Source organism: Magallana gigas, chromosome 3 (genome assembly GCF_963853765.1).
Source record: "Magallana gigas chromosome 3, xbMagGiga1.1, whole genome shotgun sequence".
In the NCBI taxonomy this organism is placed as follows: domain Eukaryota; kingdom Metazoa; phylum Mollusca; class Bivalvia; order Ostreida; family Ostreidae; genus Magallana; species Magallana gigas.
The window spans coordinates 44984909-45009814 of record NC_088855.1 but is presented as its reverse complement, the minus strand read 5'-3'; the positions used below and the strand labels follow the sequence as shown (position 1 = coordinate 45009814).

Sequence of the window (24906 nt, the reverse complement as noted above, 5' to 3'; positions counted from 1 at the left end):
TCTTAAAATAATCATTTATAACAACAGTTTCTGTTTAGTCCCCTCTAATACAATGTATGCCAAAATTACAATCTTGGTTAATGTAGTATAATTATTATTTTCACTAAATAGCTTCAAATGCATGAGTGTACATATCAGGGTTGTTGAAACTTGAAATATTCAAAACAGTGCTCACCTGGCTGGATCGATTTCAAAAGAGACCTTCTGCTGGGTCATCTCCATGATGTGTGGGTTGAGCAGTTCCCGTAGATAGTTCTGTCCATAAAAGCGGAAGCAGTAGGCCATGATCTTGCTGGCCAGGGAGTTGCCACGGAACAAGGTCTGCATGCAGTCAGCTATCTCCACCTGTCCATCAAAATTCTACACTTTATATAAACAGCCATCATCCTTCAGAGACATTTCGAGATAATGCAACATGTACAACAACCATGCATTTTTTATTATGAATTTATTAGTTTTGAATGCTTGAAAATTCAATATCCATCTATCAACATTTCAGAATCATAATGTTGTTAAATTCATTTATTCAAGTTTTATTAGAAGAGAGTAGAGTTTTGTTTTAACTTTATAAAGTATTATTAGAAAGCCACACAACACTGAAAGTGTTAATTGAAAGGTTTAACAGGGTTGGGTAATTCCATGAATAAAAAGAGACAATGTGTAAGAGAATGTAAATGAAAAAAGAAGCAATACGTACATGAATACATACCTCCTTGGAGAACATGTTCCACAGAAGCTGATACAGAAGATGTTTGGCATCAAACAGATTGACAAACACTCTTGCGAGTTCATCCTGTAGGCAAAGACCATCAATTGCAAACTTAATCTACTATTCTGATTACAAGTGTATCCAATATACACTTCATAAGATTTTTCTTTTAAAGTACAAGTTTGACTTATACTAGGTTTGATAATCTCGAAAATGAATTCGTAAATCTTTGCTTTTCTCAAAAGACTTGAGTTTGATTTATTTTAAATATCATCTTTTAAATTTCGCAAACATCATATAAATGAACCTTAATGTTCAGAATGTTCTTAAAACAAGCAGTTTTAAAACCTAAGTATATTTACATGTATCTAAGGTGATTTTCTAATGAAGCTTTAGTTACATACAAGCTGATTTACCCTATATTGTAAACCAGAATATAAAATTATATTAAACTGTTCATTTAAAACAAATTTTGATGCTTCACGTAAGTGTAATGTTATGTGTTACATAGACGTTAACAGGACATTCAAATCATCTGCAAATTACCCAACTGACTAGTCCCTCCGCCCCCCACTCACCATCTGCTGTGTGGGTACTACGGTAGCCAGGGCCATGGCTATTGGCAGCTCCCCTTTGTCTCCTATCATGGTCACCAGCTCCACAAGTCTCTCAAACCTGTCTGCTAGCGCTGTTTCTGCCAGCGTCTCGAACTCTGTCCCCTGCTGCAGAATCTTGGTCAGGACTTCCATGAAGGCTGCCCGGGTCTGGGGGTCTTTGTGGTAGCCCAAAGCTGAATCATACAAAAACACAAGTGTCAATGTCTACAACCCAGTGTTCAATGTCTGCATGCAATCAAATGAGGACATCTTGCTCATGAAAAAAATTGTTTAATACTTGGTTTAGAGAACTGCACATTTAACATATCCATGCCAGACACCTGAGTATGTTTGATGACTAAATTTTCAAGATATATTCAGAACAATTTTCATTTCAAAATTAGACCGTTAGTCAATAAAATACCTTCATATTTATATTTTCATTTATTCAACAAATTTTATTTTAATCAGGATATTTGATATGTCTAGACCTACTGTACACATTGTGATAGTAAAACATTTTCAAGATGAACCATCTGTACCTATGGAGTGCATCAGCCCACTGTCAATGTTAGCGTTCAGGAGGTTTGACATGGCCTGGACCGTACAGTTACGGAGGGCCGACAGGTTGGAGGTGCTCCTCTTCCTGTTGGGATCCATGGCAGTGTCCTGTTCCTCTTCTGAGCAGTCATTCAGCAGGTTCATGAACAGTGTCAAATATCTAAAACAGAGGAAACCTTTACAGACCTATTGTGATTGCATTTAGATACAGTCTTATAGGTAATGGTAATTCCTTACCACTACTGTATTAGTGTTAACTTCCGCACTTTACGCGGGTACTTAATTTCAAGATTCCACTGATTACAGGTAAAACAAGATATCTGTGAGCAAATGCGCACTAGTGATACCCCCGCACTGATGTGAATATGCAAAATAAGCAAAGTCGACATTTAACAGAAAGCTGGCATCCGATTGATACAAAAATATATCCCACAATATGGCATGCCTAAACAAAAAGTGTGTTAAAATTTCAAGCATCTGCGATAAACAGTTGCTGAGAAATCTTTGAGGAAAATTTGTTTGAAAATTTTGGCTAAACAAAACAAAGTACTCATTTAACAGGAAGTATATATCCCACGATATGGCATGCCTTAACAAACATTGTGTAAAAATTTCAAGCATCTGCGATAAATAGCTGCTGAGAAATCTTTGACGAAAATTTGTTTGAAAATTTTGGCTAAAAATAAACAAAGTACTCATTAAACAGGGCGTCTGATTGGTACAAAAAACCATTCCACGATATAGCATGCCTATACAAAAACTGTGTAAAAATTTTAAGCATCTGCGATAAATATTTGCCGAGAAATCTTTGATGGAAATTTGTTTGAAAATTTTGGCTAAAAATAAACAAAGTTCTCATTAAACAGGAAGTTGACGCCTGATTGGTACAAAAATACATCCCACTAAATAGCATGCCTATACAAATACTGTGTAAAAATTTCAAGCATCTGCGATAAACAGTTGCTGAGAATTCTTTGACAACAATTTGTTTGAAAATTTTTGCTGAAAATAAACAAAGTCTTCATTTAACAGGAAGTTGACGTCCGATTGGTACAAAAATATATCCCACGATATGGCATGCCTATACAAATACTATGTTAAAATTTCAAGCATCTGCGATAAACAGTTGCTGAGAATTCTTTGAGGAAAATTTGTTTGAAAATTTTTGCTGAAAATAAACAAAGTCTTCATTTAACAGGAAGTTGACGTCCGATTGGTACAAAAATATATCCCACGATATGGCATGCCTATACAAATACTATGTTAAAATTTCAAGCATCTGCGATAAACAGTTGCTGAGAATTCTTTGAGGAAAATTTGTTTGAAAATTTTTGCTGAAAATAAACAAAGTCTTCATTTAACAGGAAGTTGACGTCCGATTGGTACAAAAATATATCCCACGATATGGCATGCCTATACAAATACTATGTTAAAATTTCAAGCATCTGCGATAAACAGTTGCTGAGAATTCTTTGAGGAAAATTTGTTTGAAAATTTTGGTTAAAAAATAAGCAAAGTCGTCATTTAACAGGAAGTTGGCGTCCGATTGGTACAAAAATATATCCCACGATATGGCATGCCTTAACAAACACTGTGTTAAAATTTCAAGCATCTGCGATAAATAGTTGCTGAGATAAATGCGACAGAAATTTTTGTTACGGACGGACGGACAGACGGACGGACGGACAGACAGACAGACACACAAGGGTAAAACAGTATACCCCCTCTCCTTCGGAGCGGGGGTATAAATAAACCGTAAAATAGTGAGCTACAAACTTTTGTTGCAAATTCTTATATTTCTACAACTGTAGAAAGATTTTAAAATCAGCAAGGGATAGACAATGTATATGCTACAGGCAACTTTTTTCAAGATATTAATTTCCTAGGTAGTCACAAATTTACAGTGTTTTTACTAGTTTCAGATTCACTCACTTGAGGAAGAGTTGTGACTTGGCCTCCATTAGGTCTCCTCTGTCACTCTCCTCTGGCTGCAGGGGTAGACCAGCTAACAGGGCTGCCACCCCCTGCATGCTGGCCTGGTCCAAGTCTCTGCCAGAGGAAAAAGCAGGAACATTTAGTTGGTATTAACAAAGTACTTGTTAAAAAGTAGTTTTTTAGGGAACGTAACTGAGACAAGATGCTCATATATCATGGAGATCTAATTTTGTTATTAAACTCATTTCAAAATGTTACTCATTCCTTTAAGTTAAGAAAACAGTCTTGTTATCATCATTTCATTATTTTACCAAAAATTATAGAACAAGATGAACAAACAATATTATTCAGTGTCATACTTGAGTTCATGCAGTTTTTCAAAACACAAACAAAGAGGGGAATAAACTAGTCCAACATCTAACAGATTATAAGAAAGGGGATTCACAATGGAGAGAACAAACACAAACTAAATCATAAAGCAGAGAATGGCATCTAACAAAGTACAAAAGCTGTTCAAAAGCTTTATCTAATCCAGAGGCCAAGGAAAAGCCTCTCAATAGGCTGTGATGGTGATGCAGAAAACAGCTCTGATTGTAGAAGATGTTTTAGGGTCCTTTTGTGGTGCGATAACTTTAATTTTTTTTCTTTTCATGAAATGTCTGGGTGTATGGGGATTTGGATCAAACACAGCTTGAGAAGAATAGAAGTGTTAGTAAGAGAGAGAGATAGTGTTCATTGCTCAAAAACTCAGCTACTCAGCTCAGTGTCTGACATCTAGATACCTATCAACAAGCCCACTATGTTAAGTATTTGTTCTCTTGAATACATAGTTATATCAATTTGAATGTAGAAATTTATTTTTAAGTTATCAATTATCACTTGGCTTTGTTAAATAGAGAATAAATCCAGCTTCTGCAAAACTAATTGCAAGTCAAATTCTGACAGTTCTAAAGCTAATGCAAAGCTTGGAGTTCTGCTAAATTTCAAATAGATTTGCTTTTCACTAGTAGTACAGAATTTTCAGTCTGTCTCCAACAACTGCAATATTTTTTGAGTGAGCCTGAATCCTTAATTTGAACTCGATTTATAAAAAGAAAATGCCCTTTTAACCTTAGATCTATGTATCACACATTAGGGCACTATCATACTTAATTTGGTGACCTTCGAACAGATACTTGGTCATTCAGTGGGCAAATACTCACACCGTGGTTTGGGAGTGCAGAAATAGCGGAGTGGGACTGGGCATGTGCGGTGGCCCCTTGGCACAGGAGCCCGGCCCACTTGGATTGTGTATATATCGCTGAAGCCCTGTTCTAGGCAAAGGTTTCCTGACAAGAGATTGACAAGTTTTTTACCATCACTTGGCTTAAACCAAACCAGTAACCGGTAATCTTAGACTTTTCACAAGTCTGCTCAGTACGCGTTCTTTCATGTCAAACCATCTGAAATTCTGATTTTCTTTTTTAAGAAATTTTTAATAATTATTAGCATTCCTCATACCAGTACTTACTAGTATGATTTTCTCAGTCAGGTTTGGTTTAAAAAGTAAAAACAATTTAATCTCTGTCAAAACTAAACCTGTTGTCCTTCTTAAGTTAAATGTGGTTACAAAAACCAACTGTTCATAACCTTTATATATCATTTACACTTGACAAACATTTGAGCAATTCTCAAGATAAACATTTTCTTTTATGAAATGTGAATCATCATTAAATAAAGAAAAAGCAAAGAAATTTAATTGGCCAGCCAAACATGGTGAAAAAAATTTCATTCAAAGCTTCAAAGCTTATATAGAAATCCAAAATGCAGAAGCTGTGCAATGTTATCAAATCTTTTTTTTTATTTTTATGTGTAAATATAAGATTATTTTGCAGAATTTGCAGGTATTTAGCTGGGAGCTCTCAAACAGCAGAAAAGATGAAACTGCAGCCAAATGTATTTTGATCATACAACTTCATAATAGCCAATGAAGTTGCATTCCAGAGAAAATACAGATATTTGTAGTTATCTGTTCATCTCCATGTAAAGAAATGTACAATTTCAAAAGAGTGGGTATGAAAATAATATACAGAATTACCGACACAATGATACATAGAAAGAAAATAAGGAATATTCAACTAGGCTTCGAATTTGACAGAAATTAACCAAAAAATTACATACCAAAATGAATGAAAAATAAACAATACTGAATGAATATGAAGTACACTGCACATATACACTGTAAAACAATACACCAACTAATAAGACTTGTGTTGGATTGCGAAGCTTTGCTTTTCATGGATATACCAGTAGACAAACTATTGTACAATTGTCAGGGGTATCTTAAATCTGACATGAACCTTCTGACAAAAACAGTTGGTTGATCAGGAATAATTTAACATTATCTAAAATCTTTATTATCATTTTCTTCAATTCACAACAGTAAATTTATGAAATCCCTAAGAAATGTTAATAGAAGAGCCTTTATCTTTAACAACTGATGATTGCATGTCACTGTCTCCATAATGAACACTTTGCCAAGCATAATTTGTTTATTATTGAAGTTACAGAAGTCTGTCTTTGCAATCCAACCAATAACATTTGCAAATAAACAATAAACTGCAACAAAAATGGTATATCATAATACGTAATCATAGAACATTCTGATCAACAATTACTGCTTAATTTTTTAGATTCCCGACAACATTTAAAATCAAATTCTTTCAAGGAAAACTATTTTAAAATCTATAGAAACATTTGAAATAAATTACAAATAATTTTCTATAAATACATGTAAAATGAAAACTTGCTCAATCTTCTTGGCTTAAATCCTTTATTTAAGCAATAGCCCAAAGATTAGCAAAGAGATTTTCACGAAGAAATTGCACCGATAAGACAGCAGAATTGGACCATCAGTAATGTACAGTGTATGCGACATGATGTCAATTTCTCACAGGAATAATTATTGATCAGAATATTTAAAACAACACAATTTTGAACAGTGGAGGCAAATAGGTCAAGTTTACATAAATAATGTTCTAATCGGGAGTAAAACAATCAAACATAGAATAGATCCATACCTGGACATGCTACAAATATCACCAATGTTGACCTGATGTGAGTTTCCCATGATCCAGTCTGTCAGATACTCCACCAGTTTGTTGCGGAACTTCATTTCTTGTCTAAATGTCAAGTCGTCTCGGCGAAGCATCATTGCTTCCACCAGCTGACACAGTTTGATCTTGATCTGAATGGCATGGACGGTAGAATCAAGATGTCTGACATACCTGAGAAAAAAGATTATCATTAATATACAAACAATAAAATTCAAAATTTTGTAGAAAAACTTAAAATTGTTTTTTGTATCCACATGTATATCAACATGCATATCAATATCTGATAGTTCTCACATTAAAAAAGCGTAGCAAAAACAAATATTTCGGAGGAAGGGGGGAGGGGGTGTTTAAATTAGATATGATTGGGGTGAGCGGTGTGGGGGTTATCTTACCTGACAACTGCCAGCATTAAGGACTCAATACTGGTGACCCCTAGATGTTCACAGGGCTGGTCTGTCTTCATCTCAAGAATGTTTTTCATGATGAAGATCACATTCTCTATGAACTGGGTGTTCAATTCTGTTACAATGACCTGTCAAACACACTTGTTTACAATAAATGTACAAGAAATTGAAAATTACATGTAATTGAAACCTGATATATATTGTAAAATTTAGTGTATTAATATTTTCATAGAAATGTATGTACATGTGCATGAACAATAAAGTCAACTAATATCTGCAATTACATGACCTAAATCATGAATTTTTCATAAATCAAGTTTCATTACCTGCCCAGAGGGATCAAAGAACTTGTCTACACAGACTTTGATTTGGTCAAAGAGAATGGGATAGAGGGCAGGGTTAAGTTCGTGTCCCACCAGCTCCTTCACGTGCTTCTGTATCTGGGCCCCAAACTTCTCATTCTGACACACCAGCAGTTTCAGCATGTTACTGATGAATCTATGAAAATCAATGGAGACTTGTACTATCCAGTCCCAATGAATACAAAGATTACACAAACACATGTAAAGAAATGCATGAATCACTATGATGTTGTGAAATCTTATACTGTACATATGTTACGGCATAAATACAAAAAATAATGGTTTTCCAACCCGTCTGAAACTTATTGTGAGATGCAAAGTACTTTATTTGTGTACATGCACATGTGTGTATCAGGGTTTTTTTTATAAGGTGAATGGTGAACAATAATCCAAGCATGACTCTGACAAACATACAATGTAGATGTAAATATCGTTCTAAAACAAATTGCCACATTAGTTAAGTGTCTAAAAATTAAAATGTCCAGAGTAGTAAACAGTCAAATGATATGCAAAACAGCAAAATGAAAATTCACAAATTTGTTATTGACTTTTATACATGTAAATTAAGGCCTTACTGAGTGACTGGGCAGTACTGGGTGTCGTAGCTCTGCATCAGGCTGCTCTTACGTGAGTCTAGTCCCGAGGCTATGGAAGGACCTGCACTGCTGTAAAACCCATCGCAAACGTGTCAAAAATCAGAACCATCAAAGAAACAAGCTAATTAACCACAAACAGATTGGTAAGTACATGTATATTCAGTTAAGTTTAGAATTGAGTTATGTGAGGTATTAATGAGCTTTTTATTTACAACTTGACAATGCAGAAATACTCTTACAGTCTATGTGGCCTGTTCTGTAACCTCACTCCTCCCAATGCACAAAGGAAACCTGTCATATTGGCCCATTCATTGAGCTGATCCTGTCATCAAATCAACAAGTAAATTTTCAAAGACATACAGTGTAAATCTGCCTACATTATCTTTCAGGAGATCTTACTAAATAGATTGGTGTCTGAAATTGTTCACTTCTGAATCTGACTTCCTTAATATGTGCAAACATCTAAATACAATTCTTGTATTATTATTGTAGAATACTAGAAAAAACCCTTGGACATTCAAGGATTGAGGGACAAACCTCAAGTTCATGTTCTGTATTGGCATGGTGAGGGGGTTTCCTCTTCTTAATGGTTTCTCCTAATCCTGTAGGAATTTCTGAGTCAGTTTTGACTTTGGCATCCTTTGGGTAATTTTCTAAATATTGGGTGATTACTTCCCAGTTTCTGAATGTATCATCCCAAGCCTATTTAAGATGGAATAAAGGAATTAGACGTCTACAACTATTGAAAGAAATAAATAAAATGAACAATATAATGATATGATAAAATCCAAGAGAAAATGTCTACAAAAATATTTCACCTGAGAGTTTCCTGATGTGTGCTGGTCAATTTTCCTCAACAGTGCCATGATTCGCTTCTGTAGAGCAGCTCTTCCTAAAATATCCAAAATACACCTATGGATCAAATCCTTGAAACCATTGCAAAAACCAGAAGAAAATGTCTCATCTTCCTTGTTGGCATACAACAATACATAAAGCAATACACAAACACATGCAGATCAAGTTTGTTTTCATTTGAGCAGTGTGAAATGTCTATACAACATTACATATGCACATCCTAAGGATCCAAATACAAACAAGGAACCATTGCTTGGGACTTCCTTGCGGTGCCTACCTGTAGTTAGCACTGTACTGGCTTGTGCTATGTCAGCATAAACATTATAGTTGGGCAGAATCTGGGTCACGGCCATCTCGTCTGACCCACACCTAATGTCTGCCTCCTCACACAGCAGGTGAAAGCAGGACATGCCAGTCAGTACCGCGTCAATGTCAATGCTCCACAGGTACATAAAAAATACAACCTGAAATCCAAAACACAGTTTCTAAGAATCAAGTTGACAAACTAAGACATTATTAAAACTAAAACCTTGCAAAAAGAAAAGTCTTAGAAGTGTGGTTTCAAGTATACAGGCTTACCTCCAACTTTATGTGAATACAGATGGTTTTGTTGTTGCCAAGGTTGGCGTTGGCACTATGTTTCTGTAGGAAAGTGTTTCTACAGACCAGGATATCTCGCAACCACTTCAGGATCTCTGTGTAATTGACCAACTGTCTCTGAATCAGTTTTTGGGATATGGAGAATAAAACTTGGGAACTACATACAGAAAAAGAAACCCCTTCAGATAATGGTTCATACGCCAAATAAAACATTGATAAATAACTTTATTACATGTATCATCAAAATTATATCTAATTATCTGACAGAGCAACAATACATTTAGGTAACCTTAATTACATGAAGATAACCATGGTTACCTGACATCCCAGAATGTGTTTATGGGAGATTCAGGATTCCAAAGTTCAATGTTTATAGGTTGATGTAAACAAAGTAATGCCTGCAAAAAAAAGAAAAGAATTTCTCAGTTGGAGAGTCTACATTCATTGAAATTCCTTTACTCTGTAAATTTTCCTCAAATTTTAACAGCAATCCAGTACTTTAGCTAATACACCACTAGATCTAATTGTATATTTTATAATGTACAAGCATGGTTTTGTGCATGTTTAATTACATGGATGTTAATTATAAAACACTTGGGTTGTGTTTGGTTTTAATTTTAATTAAATTATATAATTTTTTTTTTGGGGGGGGGGGGGGGGATGTAAACATCTGTGAAACATAGAACATTTCCTTTTCACACTTAGATTGTTTGATTCTTTTTTTTCACCTCCATTGCTTCCTGAGCCACATCCGGCATGCACTGCTGATGAACAAGAGAGACTAGTCCATTCATCAACTCAAGGGTGCTGCTCTGGATTTCATGACCTGGTTTACCATGATTCTACAAAATGGAATGATCCACTTGAATTTAAATGAACGGTTGTAAATATACATGTTTAAGAGGGTTCTCATTGATATTGAGTGGACATTCAATAGGACACGGATATATTCAGTATATCACCCAAAGAAAGCATGAAAAAAGGTCAAGTATTATCATACTTTGATGAAAATTGAACACTTTTTTATTTATTTACTCCTCAAGTATACATCAAAAAATCATTGTTTTTAAGGAATGCATACAGTAAGATGTATGTACAGTTTCAGTGAAGGAATATTTCTACTACATACATGTAACATAAGGTATGGATCTGCATGGATAAGTCTGACGATCCACAGAAGCAGGTAGCGATATGTGGTCATGTTCTCATCTGTAGCCTTGCTCAGTTTGTACAAGGTCATCTTGGTAAAGTTCTACAGTACAATGTCGATCATTTAGACATACACGTTGTTAGATAAGATTCTTAAAGAATCTATGAACTATTAGTCATTCACGTTTACTGCATGAAGAGGTAAGAAGAAAAAGCAATGTGAAGTACTCACTGCTATACTGACATAGGGAATACTGCTTCCGATGACTTTGGGGGTGGGGTTTGTGGCCATCCCCTGGGTCACCTTATTGAGGGTGTCGGTGAACATGCTCCGAAGCTCTGCAGCCTTCCCATAGATGATATTTATACGGGGCCACCAAGCTAGTGGGTGCTGCAATATAGTATCTGTTGTTTTAAAATTTGTCTCACTTCACTACAGTTTTAGTGCTACATGAATTAGTATATGGTATATAATTCGGAAAAAAATTCTTTCTACATTATAATAGGAAATAAAATAAGAGATTAAAAATTACACATCCTAACTCGATTAAGAAGACAGTTTAGAAAGATATACATCAGATACAATAAGTACCTGTGTGATTATCCTGTGTAGAGCATTGACTAGCACAAAGTGATAGATTGGAGGGGAGTGGGGATTCAGACAGATCTTCAAGACGTCATTATTGTGGGGTGTGATTCTGAAGCACGATACAAAACAGTCGATGTATAGATCCAGGTCCTGTCCCACAATTCCCTGTCCTCGGGAGAAAGTCTTGCTTGGTGGAGGAGTGAACAAGAGATTCTGAAAATTTAAAGAAAACAAATAAGCTTTTTTTTTTTTTGGAAACATCATTGTTCAAAGAATCTTAGTAAAAATAAACTCCAAACAAGATGCACGTTCATGTTGGGCATTTTTTAATACATGTACTTCATAAAACAGACTCTATTTTCAACCTGTATTTTTATTAGAAACATATTTTTTGCCAAAAATTGTTTAAATACATGTATTTGATACCTTTAAATCATTGATGATGGACTGTACAAATGCAAAGAGGACATTGAGGCGGTCATTGATGCTGATATAGGTGGAGGCCTTACATAGTCTCACACAGGTGATGGCAGCACCCTCTATCATCTGTTTAGATCCACCATGGTGGGATGCAATGGCTTTTTTTACTTCATCAATGAACATTTTCTGAAAAATTCAAATTGTTCAAAACAATTACACATCCAGCTAAAATTCAAAATTCATCCACTAGAAAATTGTTCTTTCAACAAAAGTTACTTGAGAGAACTCTGTTTTCATTCACCTTCTTCATAATATGTGGAGAACAAGGGGCACCTGCATCTGCATTACTGATTTCTTCTAGGATTTTCTGAAAAGCAAATTATATTTGTTAATCATAAATTCAATATCAAACTTTTGTGCACCTCTACTCAATAATCAAAACAAAAACAGTGTGCATTCATTTTTCAAATTGTCATTCTTTGCATCTATGGATCTTAACATTGTTGAGCAACAAAAACAGATACACCATGGGCACAACGACTTACTGGACACATGACAAGGAGCATCATCTGGAGTGGCCATACCGCTGCAGCTCTCTTCCTGGACTCCATACAGCTGGAGTTGAAGTGCTCAAACAACTTGTCAGAGCAGTCTAAAAATGAAATCTTTATTCTGATTCTTTTGACCACCACGGAGAACTCATTTAATACACAGTTCATAATACAATTTTGAAAATGATGTGCTTGATTTCTTACCCTGAAGCTCTTCATTTGGTCTTTTTTGGAGATCTGTGAACTCCTCTGGATAATTGTCCATCCAGTTCCATATTGCCTACATGGTTTAAAAAAATGTGCAATGAAATTATATCTAGTTCTATATAATGGATTAAAACATTGTTTTGAAATTGAATTTTTTTTTTTTTACACATGTTTAAGAATTTGGGTACTTGACTAGCAAACAATACTCAGTCACAGTTTATGTAAAACTGTGTACCTTTTCAAGGTTGTTGGCCAAAGTCAGAAACACCTGCTTGGACTTGATGGGCTTGAATTTACACACAACCTCTGAATGGGATAAAAATAAAATCATCATTATTAGAAGTTAATTAATTAAACTAATAAGTTGGTAAAACTGTTATTCAAATTTATCACCCAAGTTAGGTGTCTTACCATTAAGGAGTTTGATAAGTCTATGGATATCAACATTGATATGCTGAATGAGCTCAAGATCCGACAAATCTGATTGGTCAACATCTGCACTAGGAGGCAGGTTAGATAATCTATAAAATATACATGTACAAGATACATTCATGATATAACCTGAACATATAGGCTATGCATAATGCATCCACAAAAACTGTTATAATTTCCTTAAAAACTTTGTAAAGAGAGAGAAACAAACTACGGAAGTGGAAATTAAAGTTAAAATCATACTTTGCTGAAATTCTGTTGAAGACAGCAGTAAAGTTGTTTTGACTAAGAGCAAACAGAACTTTGGATGCCAAGTTCTTCAGCTGTAGAACTAAGGGATTTGGATTATCTGTGGGTTGATTCAGGAACTAAAATAGAAGATCACAATTGTTAAGTATTCTTTGATTGGCATTTCAGACACACGTCCAGTTCTATATATTATTTTTACATTCGATTATGTAAAATAGTACTGTTTTGTTAAAAATGATTTTCAACTCATTTATTCATACACAGCCTTAAAATACATGCACAAACATACCTTACAAATTTCTGGAAGTAGAAGTTTAACATATATAGCTTCATCCAGTCTTGATGTGTCTTTGGGTTGCTGTGGAGATGAAAAACATTAATGTCAGTTGAGACATGTTGAAATTCCTATCAATTAAGACTCTGTCCTTCATGTAAAAAAATACAGGGCTGATGTATAAAATACCGGTAGCTGTACTTTCAATTATTGTCCTATAATTTTCCCGAGCACTCTTAAGTACTCACAGAATTCAGCACTTGTTCTAGGGAGTCCAGAATGATGAGCTGGGACTCGTAATAATTTCTCTCCGCCTCCCCTGGGTGGATTCGCTGAAGGAAAAAAAGCACCATTTCAACCTAATATACAAAACTTTCCTCATTTTTCCTGAATTTTAAATGAAACAACAGAATCAACCATATAAACTTAATTTGTCACTCTTTGTTCTGGTGGGCCTTGTCAAATCTACAATGATCTGATATACTGGACAAAAAAGTATAAACTATGTGAATTCTGAGTGAGGTAAAACTGATGTTTTTATTTGATTTTCAGATCACCATTATTGTCTACAGATGGAAAGCATAAACAGAGGTTAGTAATCTTCTAAAAACCTTTTTATTCTTTTTGTTTTTGTTACATTAAAGTATTAAAACTTAAAACTACCTGCAAACAGAAAAAATAACTTCACATACATTTAAAGCTTCATTTACTTTGTAAAATTTGGCCAATATTATCATTATGGTGATCAAAATCAAACAACAGTTATACTTATCACAATCAAAATTCATAAACCTTTATCCAAGTTTGTATGATACAGGAAGTAATTTTGTTTAACTTTGATATCTATTTCGCCCTAGAATTGATACTGTAATTGTAAATTCAAAAACTTTTTGCAATAACCAAATGAAATTCCCACTTCATGTGGATTCATTCCTACACCTGTAATTGTTTAGGCTCAATTTTTGTGGGTTTTGTCGATACCTAAAAAAATCATGTCTTTTTCATAATAGTACATAAAAGCAAATTCACAAAATTACATCAAAACGAACCTTTAGAAAATAGTCAATCTATGAAAAAATTAGTCCCCATTAATCATTCCACAGTACATGCATAATTGAAATATTTATAAAGGAATTCTAGAATTTACCAATTTCAAATATAGACCCTGAACGTGACAGCAATGCAATGTAAATCCAAATTTTTATTCTCAATTTTTGATCTTCCTTAATAAATGAAAAAAAAATTCTGGTGTCATACTTTTTTCCCCCAAAACAAACTAACACAAATAAAACATTTCCATATTACAATTACTACAGATCTTATCACAAAAGATAGTGTCCACTACTTAAGGTTTGGGACACCTCCATATTGTGACATACTTCCTATCAAAATAAACAATAAAATCAAGTGTACTTTTATAGTTTTTTTTCTTTCCATGTAACTGATACCTAACAGCATAGCGCAATTGGTTAGAGCATTAATTAGCTACGAATTGGTAGATCATTAGTTTGAATCCCACTGAGACTTTAACAGTTTAATATTTTGTGTATTTGATAAAACAAAACTTACAGTATGTACTATGACAAAACTGAACTTCAAACCAAAACAACTGGTTCGTCTATATATATATATATACTGCTAAATGTGAAGGTCGTATACCTTTCCCCCCAATAAAATGTTGACATTTAAGACCTTTGTCTATGGTATTTCCTCAAACACGGAATAACTGTGTGTAATATAGTGTGTGACCTACACCACTGGGATTGTGTATTATTTCATTCATAAAACATATCAGATTTTTTATGATAAAACAAAGGTCAGATGTATTAGTGTGTAGTTTATATTTTGGGGGCTTTTAAATGTTTGTATGCAGTGATTCATTTAGAACACGGCAAGCCAATTTCAGTGACAGACAACAATTCAAACCAAAATTTCATATATATATAAATTACATGATTGTCCATTTAAACAAAAAATAACCATTCTAAATAACTGAGCAAACAATAATTGGAAAATTGGAGGAGAGTATACATGTTATACATGGTCTATTTATTATACACAAATCATTAAGATTTTACAAATCTACCTCCAAATAATATCATATATGTTATTTTGTAAACACTGCAGTAGTGATTGCATGCATGTTCATACACCTATATAATCATTTCTACTACGGCAATGCTGCCCAGGGCCATACAGAGAGAAACCCCATAACCAATCAACCATCAACACACAACTCTAATATCACCTCACAATTTGGCCCAATCCCTATCAGTAAAACTGTGTTATCTTGTAAAACTGGTCCAAAAGTCGATTTGGTAGTTTTGTCTGTAAACCCTCATATCCGGTCAAACGTAAATATCTTGTCTATGAAATACCCTAAAATGCTCAATTTGATAAAACTTGAGGTCACAATGCTAAGAGTGTGATATTCTGAGAACCACGTGGAAAAAAATGGAGACAGAAGAAGAATATGGACTAGCCAACCAGAAAAGTCCATCAACAGTGGAATTAATGGCTGTTAAGAATCACAAAAAATCGTGTAAGTTCACTTGTTGTCTGTTTGCACTGGGTTTAACTATACTACACATCATATGCTCTATTTATGAATATTGCTAGAGAGAATCTTCATGGAAATACAGAATACATAAACATAACATGGTTCATGATGGTTGCTTACTATGTTGCAAAACTGATCTTTGCCTTGTAATCCTACAGTTTGTTGGTATCTGAATTTTTTTTTTTTTTTTTGGGGGGGGGGGGGGTGGGTGGGTCATAAGATGTTATGAATAATATCTGCAACATGTTTTTGTTCTAAGAAGAACAAAATACACCAATCTAGCTTTCACTAGTAGCAAATTTCTTTTGCAATATATAGCCTGTTGATAAGGGAGAGTAGATAAAGAGTTGAAATAAATTACATTGGACATACACAAGTTCACAGCCCTTCTTAACTTTTTAACCCCCCCCCCCCTCCTTTTTTAGTCCACAATTCACTAACTTGGACATTTTAAAATTCACATTTTGTTTATATAACACTCAATCTAATCTTATAATTCTCCTTCCCTGTTCTCATTTCATTGAAATCATTTTAGCCACACACAGTTGCTGCAATGACATAACACTCTATCTTTGTGTCAAACTGATCCTTTGGCCTTGTGCCCGTTTAACAAGTCATTGTATCATTAAAAAATACCTCCGCAGTGAAAATAAGATGCATTGGCGTTCATTCAACAAAAACCACACTGGGTTTACTCTGCATTTCCGCTGTTAAGAGCCTATCAATTATATTTTCCTGCTTCATTCAAAACATTGCTCCAAGTGTTTTGTGGATGTGTGTGCTAAACACCTTATGCTGCTGAATATCTTTGATAGTTGTTACGTTGTGATCAGTGCATTTATTGTTCAGATACATGTATTACTTTTAAATTCAGACATATACAGCAGACAGATTGATTACCCACATGCATCAAATGATTCACCATATCTCCTTCTTATATTCATTAATTAAAAATTGTGACACTAACACCTCTTTAATATCAAGGTTAAAGATGTCTAACAGCTTTTATCATATTTTCAATATAACTGTACTTTGTGTCATTTCCATTCCGTTTTTATATCTAAATTCTTTATAAAACAAAGAAAAAAATTGAAAGACAAGACACAAGAATAAACATCCCTTTCAACTGTAGCTTTACATTCATTATCTGACAGAGAAAACCCAATATAGAGGGTAGTTTCTCTAGAACATTTCCAGTAAATAGAAATTTGAATCTAACTTTTCTTGAACAGCAACACTTACAATACAATAGATCAACCTCAGTACCTTCATACCGGATTTGCTCTCTATCACAATATATGATAATCCTATCAGTTTCCGCATTGTAATACACGTGCATGCACAACATAGGAGAAATATTTTGTTGAATTCATATTTAACATGAATTAACAATTATATAATACACTACTCACCATGCTAGACACATTCTGTAGGATTTTAGTCAGTCCATTGATGACCAGGGAAAACTTGTGCTTGGATACACTAATTAAACATTCCTTGTTCTGTTCCACATTTTGAATGGACTGTGTAGTGTGTAGGCCAGTCTTGATTGGCAACTGAAATAATTTAGGAAGATTCTTCAAATCGGCATTTCTTTTTTCCAGACAGGAAGGGGCAGGGTGTTAGCACAAGATGTTTTGGGTTATAGAATTGTGAAACACATTTATCCAAAACATTTCCAAAATTACAGTTATCACAAACATTTTCAAAATAACATTCTTTATATATATCTTAAAGTATAATGTGTTGTTTAACCAGAATGACCAAAAATATTTACTGTCATTATTCATTAAAATCATTATTTTTTTTCCCACAGTGTCATTATCATAACTTTATACCAAGATTTTCATCCCATTTTAAGCAAAACAAACACTCCATAATTTCATGTAAAATGTATTTAGTTGTAATATTAAAACAATTCAGAAATCTGGTAGATATGATTTGCATCCATGGATGAGTTAATACATGAATTGTGTTTCCTTTGGCTGTTAAAGACAACGGACCCAATTCGATTTGCGCATATATATCGCACATCTAAAGGAAGATATTGCTACAAACATTGGATTCTCATTATTATGTCATAATCACTAAAACTCAATGAAAAATCACTTATGATGCAATATATAGGTGGTCTCAATATCAATGCACACTTTTTGTAGTGCAAGTAATGGCTGACCTTGCTACAATTCAACTTTGGCATGTGCCCTTGTAAAAGGGAAGTCGAAGACAAAGTCATTTTTTTTATGATATCAATTCAAAGTCATCATATTATAAGTATCATATTTCAATTTGGATAGAAAATGTATCGCAGAATTTTTTTTAGAATTATTTTTTCTTTCACAAGAATGCTTTTTCCCATTTTTTCAATTTCAAAAAAAAAAGTAATACATTTTTTAAAATGGTTCCCATTTAAAATCTATAATTTAATTTTTATGTTATTTATTTATTGATTTTGATACATCTTTAGTAACTCCAACTCATACAAAATTATCATGAAAATCACTATTGCAGAAGTGAATTGGGACCGTCATCCTTAAATAAAGCAATATTAGTAAGGTAGCTTAATCACCATGATCACTTCATCAAGACTTACAACTTGTAAAACACAACGTCATAAGATCGCCATTGTTTGTTATATATCTCAGTAAAGCATCAGGCTTGTGAACAACAAAATCTGACTGGGACTATTGTTCATATTTTATACCGAATCAAATTTTGAAAATCTTAATTTGTTAATCCTAAATTACATACTTTTTTCTCTATTTGATTTGTATACTTCTTATCCATTAAACTATCTTTCATTATCAAGTAATTTTCTGCTGATTTGAGACACCATTTCAAGGTATACCACCATAAAATATTGTACATTTTTATATTTTCTTTAAATTCAAATCATTTGAAATTATTGAAAATCGTCATAATTCAAAAATTATTAAGAATGGCATAATTAAAGACTATAGCATCTATATATTAGTTCAGGTTTTTTTTCCTGTTATTTGTTATAAATCACAAGTGAATTTTATCATTCCTGTTTCACTATTTCAGTCTCATTAAAATCTGATCATCCCTTATCAATGGCAATTTCAAATAACTATTATCCTAAGATGTCATGTGACTTCCCATTTTATAGATCCACACTCGAATAATTTTCCATTGATGCAAACTTCCCCGGATTAAAATATGCAAGTTCACAAGCCCACATGACTCCCACGCATACACACCTTTGTTAGGGTTTCAATTCATAATTTAACATAATTACTTGTCAACACAATCAAAAAACTTGCAACTATTATTCTGTTTAATCTAGTTGAATTGTTAGACTAAAACAGTACAACCTTCAATCATTCACTGGGAATGTCTATAAACTCTGACAAAATAAGACACGAAACCGCGATCAGCCGATGTTCATTCATAAAATTACATTCACGCACTTCACCGAAAGATTTTTCGACAACAAAGATAAAAGCAGAGATGACTTTCACACATATGTTAAGTTTATGATTACCTGTGCATCGAATCTCTGAATCAACGACTGAACCCACTCTCCTGGCTTTTGTGTTGCCATTTCAAATTCTCATTATACCGTTGGAGGCCTTGACGCCATTTTCCTTTATGTTGATATTATTAGCGCATGCGCATATGCATATATTTATCCAAATAAGGGCATACTATATTTCCAATCAGATTGAATATACTTAAGGTGGAAGGCTACATCGTCACATAATGTCTGACTTCCGTTCGAAACGCCATTGTGTTCCGGATTGATAACATTATGTCGTGGTACAAAATAGCTATACACCGTTTAATTGAACTCTTCTAACTAAGGAGATGAAATAGGAATGAAGTCACCAAAACGCTTAGAAAATATGTCAATTTTCTTCCTGTAAAAAGCTTTTAACTAACATTGATTATCAGCTGTTTTGTACGGAAAACGTGGAATCTAAATAATATACCGTTTCCCTGCTCTGCTGCTATTGGCAATACATTTTTGTCATGTCATCTGCAACAGACGATCATACATATGTGGCGGATTAACGAATAAGGTAAGCAGATGTCAAATTTTCATTTAAACTATATATGTATGATGAATATAAAACGAAAGTACCGTAGTACATGTACGATCTCTTGAATTGATCCTAACTTCCCAAATTAAAAAGAAACATTTGCAGTAAAAGACTTTCACTGAAACTTTGACATTAAACTAATGTATTTTGATTAAAATAGATACAGCTAGGTAGCAATAGCAGTGGAAGCCCGGATTTGCAAGCCAAAATGAGGGAAAGACAGAATTCTGAAAAGGAGCATGTTTTTCATTTCCACACATGCATGTGTATCACTATGGACATCTAATGTATGTATTAATATGCGTATGGTTGTTGTTTATAATTGCTATTGTATATAAAAAAAAAGTAAAAGGCAATTTATAATATAATTAACTACTGTTCTGAAGAGTTAAATATATATAATGCATTCATCAATAATATAATTTTTCAGCTTCAAACATTATCATAAGCACTACTTATCTTATATCTACATATTTAGTATAGACTTGTTCCTTTTTTAATTTTTCTTCGTGATTTTTATTAATTAAGAATTGATCCCAAGATATTTGAGACCATGTAAAATAAAGAAAGACAACTCTTAAACAGGATCTTTCATACCAAGATTTTTGCAATAATTAAGTATTTCCTTTAATTTTTCAATTTCATTCAATTTCTTTTCTTCATCCTATTCACCAACGAATATTGTTTATATTTTCAGGTTTTTGTGGGATTTTGTCCAGCAGTTTGCCTTAAAAGAATTTTTTTATATTTTAGTTTCATATTTATGTGGATTCCAATAAAAATCATACAAACTTCATTCATGATTTTTTTGTTTTTCATTTCTAAACTTAATAACATTTCACTTTCATAAGAATTTTAAAACAGAAATGTTTAAATATTTGATAAATAAGTGGTTATCTGGAACCAGACTGATATTTTAAAAATTCTCTAGAAAATAGTGTATTGTATTTTGAGGTCTATTATTGTTGAATACTGTGCCTAGTATTGTTAACAAATGCATGCAACAAAAATCTCCTACACTTATTTGGTGTAGAGATCCACCTTAACCAGGCTAAACTATAGTTCATACATAAATGTCCTTTAATTTTGTTAGAATCATCACAATTCATTTAATTGGTTTAATCAGAGACATCTATGTCTCTGGTATAATTAATCAATTTATTTGGGAACATAATTATTGATGATTTAATTAATCTAACGTTTATGATTTTCAGAAGTATGAAGGCAAGGTTTAGATCACTTAAAATGGATATTTTCAAATGTTTATCACTCTATCCTGCATATTCACCAATGTCTGTGTTTTAAGAATCTGACATGATTTATCCACATAGACCCAGCGAAAAACTGAGAAGGGGGGGGGGGGGGGGTTGTCACATTAAACCATCAATGTTTTTCTTTACTTACAATGCATACAATTGAACAATGTAAACAGAATTGAAACCAGATTGCTTGCATAAAAAGTTTGATAGAAAAATCTAAAGAATCCGGCAGACACGGTCTGACGGGTGGGAGGATGGGTGGGTACACTGTAGGTAGATGGATGGGTGGATCGGGATGGATGGATGGGTGGGTGGATCGGGATGGATGGATGGATAATTGGTTATATATTAATATAGCTTACAACGATAATACTTTTAATTTGTAACACCCCATTCAAAAGCCTACGTTTCTCAGTCACCAAGGAAGAGGGGTGGGCATGAAATTTAGATTGAACCCGCTCTCTGACGGCGAATCTGACAGAAAAGAATATTCAATCACTCCCGGATTAAAAGGAGTAAATCACTTTGCTACCAGTTCAACATCCATACTAACATTTTTATTTTGCAGGTTTTAAAACTTTCAATACATGTATCATAATGCTTGCGATGATATATAGTTAATTTTTATTTTAATGCGCCCCAAGATATGGACTTCGTACATATTGTATTTTTGTAAATACACTTGACCTTGACTTGTCAAAGGTATGTTATCATTTTACCAACGAAAGTATTGATATATAGATCTATGTCCGATGCTCTTGATTGGGCGATATGTATGTAAACTTTTCAAGAGAGCTCAACAATCAACATGTAACAGAAGCAAATATATTGCCTCTGCTGGGGTATGAATCCGGATACCATTGCATGCAATCCCATATATATCTGACTCTACCACAAACTTAGCATTTTCCCAAGGTAAAGCTGACTAAATGCATAATATGATCAGAGTAAGTGAGTACACTTTGGGATGGCTACCAAATACTATACTCTATCAGCAAAATGACATTACTTTCAATTAATGCAACCTTAGTGTTTACATTAACATTAATGGCAAAACGAGCCTGGCCCCTATGACAGAAAAATAAGCTATGAAATTCTGAATTATTTAAAATATAATTTAATTTCCATAAGAAAAGTTCGCACTTACAAAAAATAACAAAGACAAAAGTGATGGATGGATGAAGAAAGTACAAAGAAAAAAAAAATTAGCAATAAAGGTACAATTGTATTGAGAAACAGCGACGGACACAATTGTCGAATTGCACAATGATTTGTCTCGGTATTCATAAGTTAAAGGTACAAATTAATGACCAAAAAAGGGTAAACTTTTACTATGTCCAGAGAAAATTAAATTCACGGCGTTCACGATACTTTGGATTGCACCACAGTGCATCTCCTGTATTACCTCCCTCTAACTCCATCAACATCTTCAAACGATTCTTCTTTTTTTATCAACAAAAATAAAGATCCAAACCACAACCTTTTAATTTGTGAAATAAAAAAAAAATGTTAAATGCGGAAACATTGCTTTGGAATGAAAAAAATTTATCATGAATAACAACCTATACCGATGTCATGTGACTTCCTATTTTATGACACCAATATTCTATGTCTGTCTGTCGGTATGAATGAATGAGGTGATGGGTTTATAAATGTAGGAATGAATGTGTTAATGTATATGCTAAACAACAAGTTAATTTATCATCATATGACAAAAGTCAAGTTTATTATTTATTATCCAATTATCCTTTGTCTTGTATACAAATATATCAATAACATATCACTCTGTAAACTGGTAAATTATACTACATACTATGTACTATATTCTTTGATTATTTTATAACACCACAACAAGTGATAACATCTTGACTTTGTATTTTGAAGAGGGTTTATATAGGCTTTGCCTGTTGCCTAATCCATTTAATTACTCAATAAAATATGTTTAAATTAAACCTATACCGATCAGAATCAGTTGATTATAAAATATATATATGCGCGGAAATAGAGCTGGTAGGCGCCTCCTTCCCCGGGGAAAATTAAACTTATTTAAATCAATTTACATAGTAAATAAAAAAAAAAAATATAGCCCCCCCCCCCTTTCCCCCAAGGTAAACAAAATTATCACTCAGACCCCCAACCCCCGGAGAAATTTTATAAATCCGCATAAACTTATTAGAAGACAAGTAGTGTCCAAGCAGCGCAGTACACAATGCACTCGCTTCTCACCACTGTGAGTCTGTGACCTGAGTTCGATCCCCATGATCAACAGTGGTTGTATGTTAAAGGGTATGGTGGTCGCCCGAATGGACACGTGAGTCAGTTGTTCCAGATACTCCTGCTTCCTCCCACATGAAATACCTCCACCTGCTAACATCCATTCCAACGAGAGATATTAATTTAAGTTTTTGAACATTTTTATCATTTTTTTTGTAAAATAAATAAAGTTCCGTTCAGAATACAAGTTGCACAAACCTTGTGTTAAATAGGTTTGCGTATTTCATATTTCCCGCGTCGTGTGCTTTGACAATTACAATCGAATACCACTTCCTGTTTTTAATCTTCTGGGTAGTTTCAACATGGCGCCAACATGGCCAATGTTATGAGCTGCTACACGAGTACATGACATTATCTCAATGTCTGCATGGACAGTTATATCCTATAAGCATGTAGCCGTGCCTTGAAAGTAGAATTTTGTACTTGAGTTTACTTCTCTAAGACAGCATAATGGAAAGGAAGAAAGGTTATATCTATATGTTCACCATTCTGGGTGTGTAATACATGTATCGTCTATTTAAACGATTTGATAACTTTACAGAGACATTTAGAACCAAACTTTTTTTTTCAATGAATGATTCCACCTACGTGTATTAGCGTCGGGATCTGGATCCATTATATTTCCAACCAACTTTAAGTTGATAGTTGATCATAGGACACTGAGTCGTCCTAGTGTTCTTGACCGATTATCTCTGAAATGTTTACAAATGAGCCGCATACTTCCGCCATTCGACGACACTGTTCAGTTAGACGATATGCCTGTTGATATTTCAGATACTTCTCCGATCGTCCGCAACAATGACATCGCAGAGTCACACGTGCGAACCCCTGATGTGGAGGTGGTTGCTGGTGACATTTCCAAGCACCGAGCGTATTTCATGGTGTTTGTCCTGCTGTTCATCAATCTGCTCAACTACATGGATCGTTTCACCATAGCAGGTTTGTTTCCAAATCTACATGTGTCCTCTTTTTTGACATTACAATACCTTTAGAATATATATTTCCTTGTCTGTAAGATACCAACAAGAGATTTCCCTAATGCATTTAAACAATGTTAAACAATAAATTGAGTTGAATTTGTGGTGTGGTAAATTGTTTGTAAATGAGGATCATTAAAAAAATGAGTTGACAATATCACTCAATTATTTTTTTATTTTTTTCCCCA

General features: G+C 33.8%; 2 protein-coding genes and 1 long non-coding RNA gene across 29 annotated transcripts in view; 2 read left to right on the top strand and 1 right to left on the bottom strand.

Moving 5' to 3' along the window:
- The window catches only part of LOC105327855 (neurofibromin), a 41836-nt gene extending 22067 nt beyond the window's left edge, over positions 1–19769 (bottom strand). For 6 of the 15 annotated variants that reach the window (XM_011428513.4, XM_034443084.2, XM_011428511.4 and 3 more), the window contains exons 1-31: positions 19650–19769; positions 17557–17700; positions 13833–13916; positions 13600–13668; positions 13305–13429; positions 13041–13150; positions 12865–12935; positions 12627–12702; positions 12417–12523; positions 12173–12238; positions 11878–12057; positions 11455–11664; positions 11095–11253; positions 10843–10965; positions 10442–10555; positions 10032–10111; positions 9693–9870; positions 9391–9577; positions 9077–9150; positions 8796–8960; positions 8498–8580; positions 8238–8327; positions 7627–7798; positions 7289–7428; positions 6861–7067; positions 5004–5129; positions 3799–3915; positions 1848–2026; positions 1288–1499; positions 710–793; positions 176–360 (exon numbers count right to left, since the gene is read on the bottom strand). In XM_011428513.4, the coding sequence (XP_011426815.1) occupies positions 176–360; positions 710–793; positions 1288–1499; positions 1848–2026; positions 3799–3915; positions 5004–5129; positions 6861–7067; positions 7289–7428; positions 7627–7798; positions 8238–8327; positions 8498–8580; positions 8796–8960; positions 9077–9150; positions 9391–9577; positions 9693–9870; positions 10032–10111; positions 10442–10555; positions 10843–10965; positions 11095–11253; positions 11455–11664; positions 11878–12057; positions 12173–12238; positions 12417–12523; positions 12627–12702; positions 12865–12935; positions 13041–13150; positions 13305–13429; positions 13600–13668; positions 13833–13916; positions 17557–17700; positions 19650–19709 (3977 nt within the window). In that variant the 5' untranslated portion in view covers positions 19710–19769. Of the gene's footprint in view, positions 1–175; positions 361–697; positions 794–1287; positions 1500–1847; positions 2027–3798; positions 3916–5003; positions 5130–6860; positions 7068–7288; positions 7429–7626; positions 7799–8237; positions 8328–8497; positions 8581–8795; positions 8961–9076; positions 9151–9390; positions 9578–9692; positions 9871–10031; positions 10112–10441; positions 10556–10842; positions 10966–11094; positions 11254–11454; positions 11665–11877; positions 12058–12172; positions 12239–12416; positions 12524–12626; positions 12703–12864; positions 12936–13040; positions 13151–13304; positions 13430–13599; positions 13669–13832; positions 13917–17556; positions 17701–19479; positions 19512–19649 lie in introns of all 15 variants that reach the window. The other 9 variants (XM_034443085.2, XM_011428519.4, XM_011428521.4 and 6 more) reach the window with 6 other exon arrangements.
- Positions 10672–24906, top strand: part of LOC105319560 (protein spinster homolog 1) — a 28976-nt gene continuing 14741 nt past the window's right edge. For 10 of the 13 annotated variants that reach the window (XR_010712265.1, XR_010712264.1, XR_010712262.1 and 7 more), the window contains exons 1-2: positions 15983–16126; positions 24516–24680. Coding sequence is in view for 8 of the 13 variants with exons in the window: in XM_034443091.2 (XP_034298982.2) it covers positions 16039–16126; positions 24516–24680 (253 nt within the window). In the remaining 5 variants the exon portion in view is untranslated. Of the gene's footprint in view, positions 10697–14136; positions 14176–15982; positions 16127–24052; positions 24235–24515; positions 24681–24906 lie in introns of those variants that run through there. The other 3 variants (XM_066079981.1, XM_011417154.4, XM_034443097.2) reach the window with 3 other exon arrangements.
- On the top strand, positions 19985–21004 carry LOC136274011 (uncharacterized). Its single transcript, XR_010712267.1, has 3 exons — positions 19985–20187; positions 20369–20495; positions 20906–21004. It is a non-coding gene; the product is annotated as an uncharacterized lncRNA (long non-coding RNA).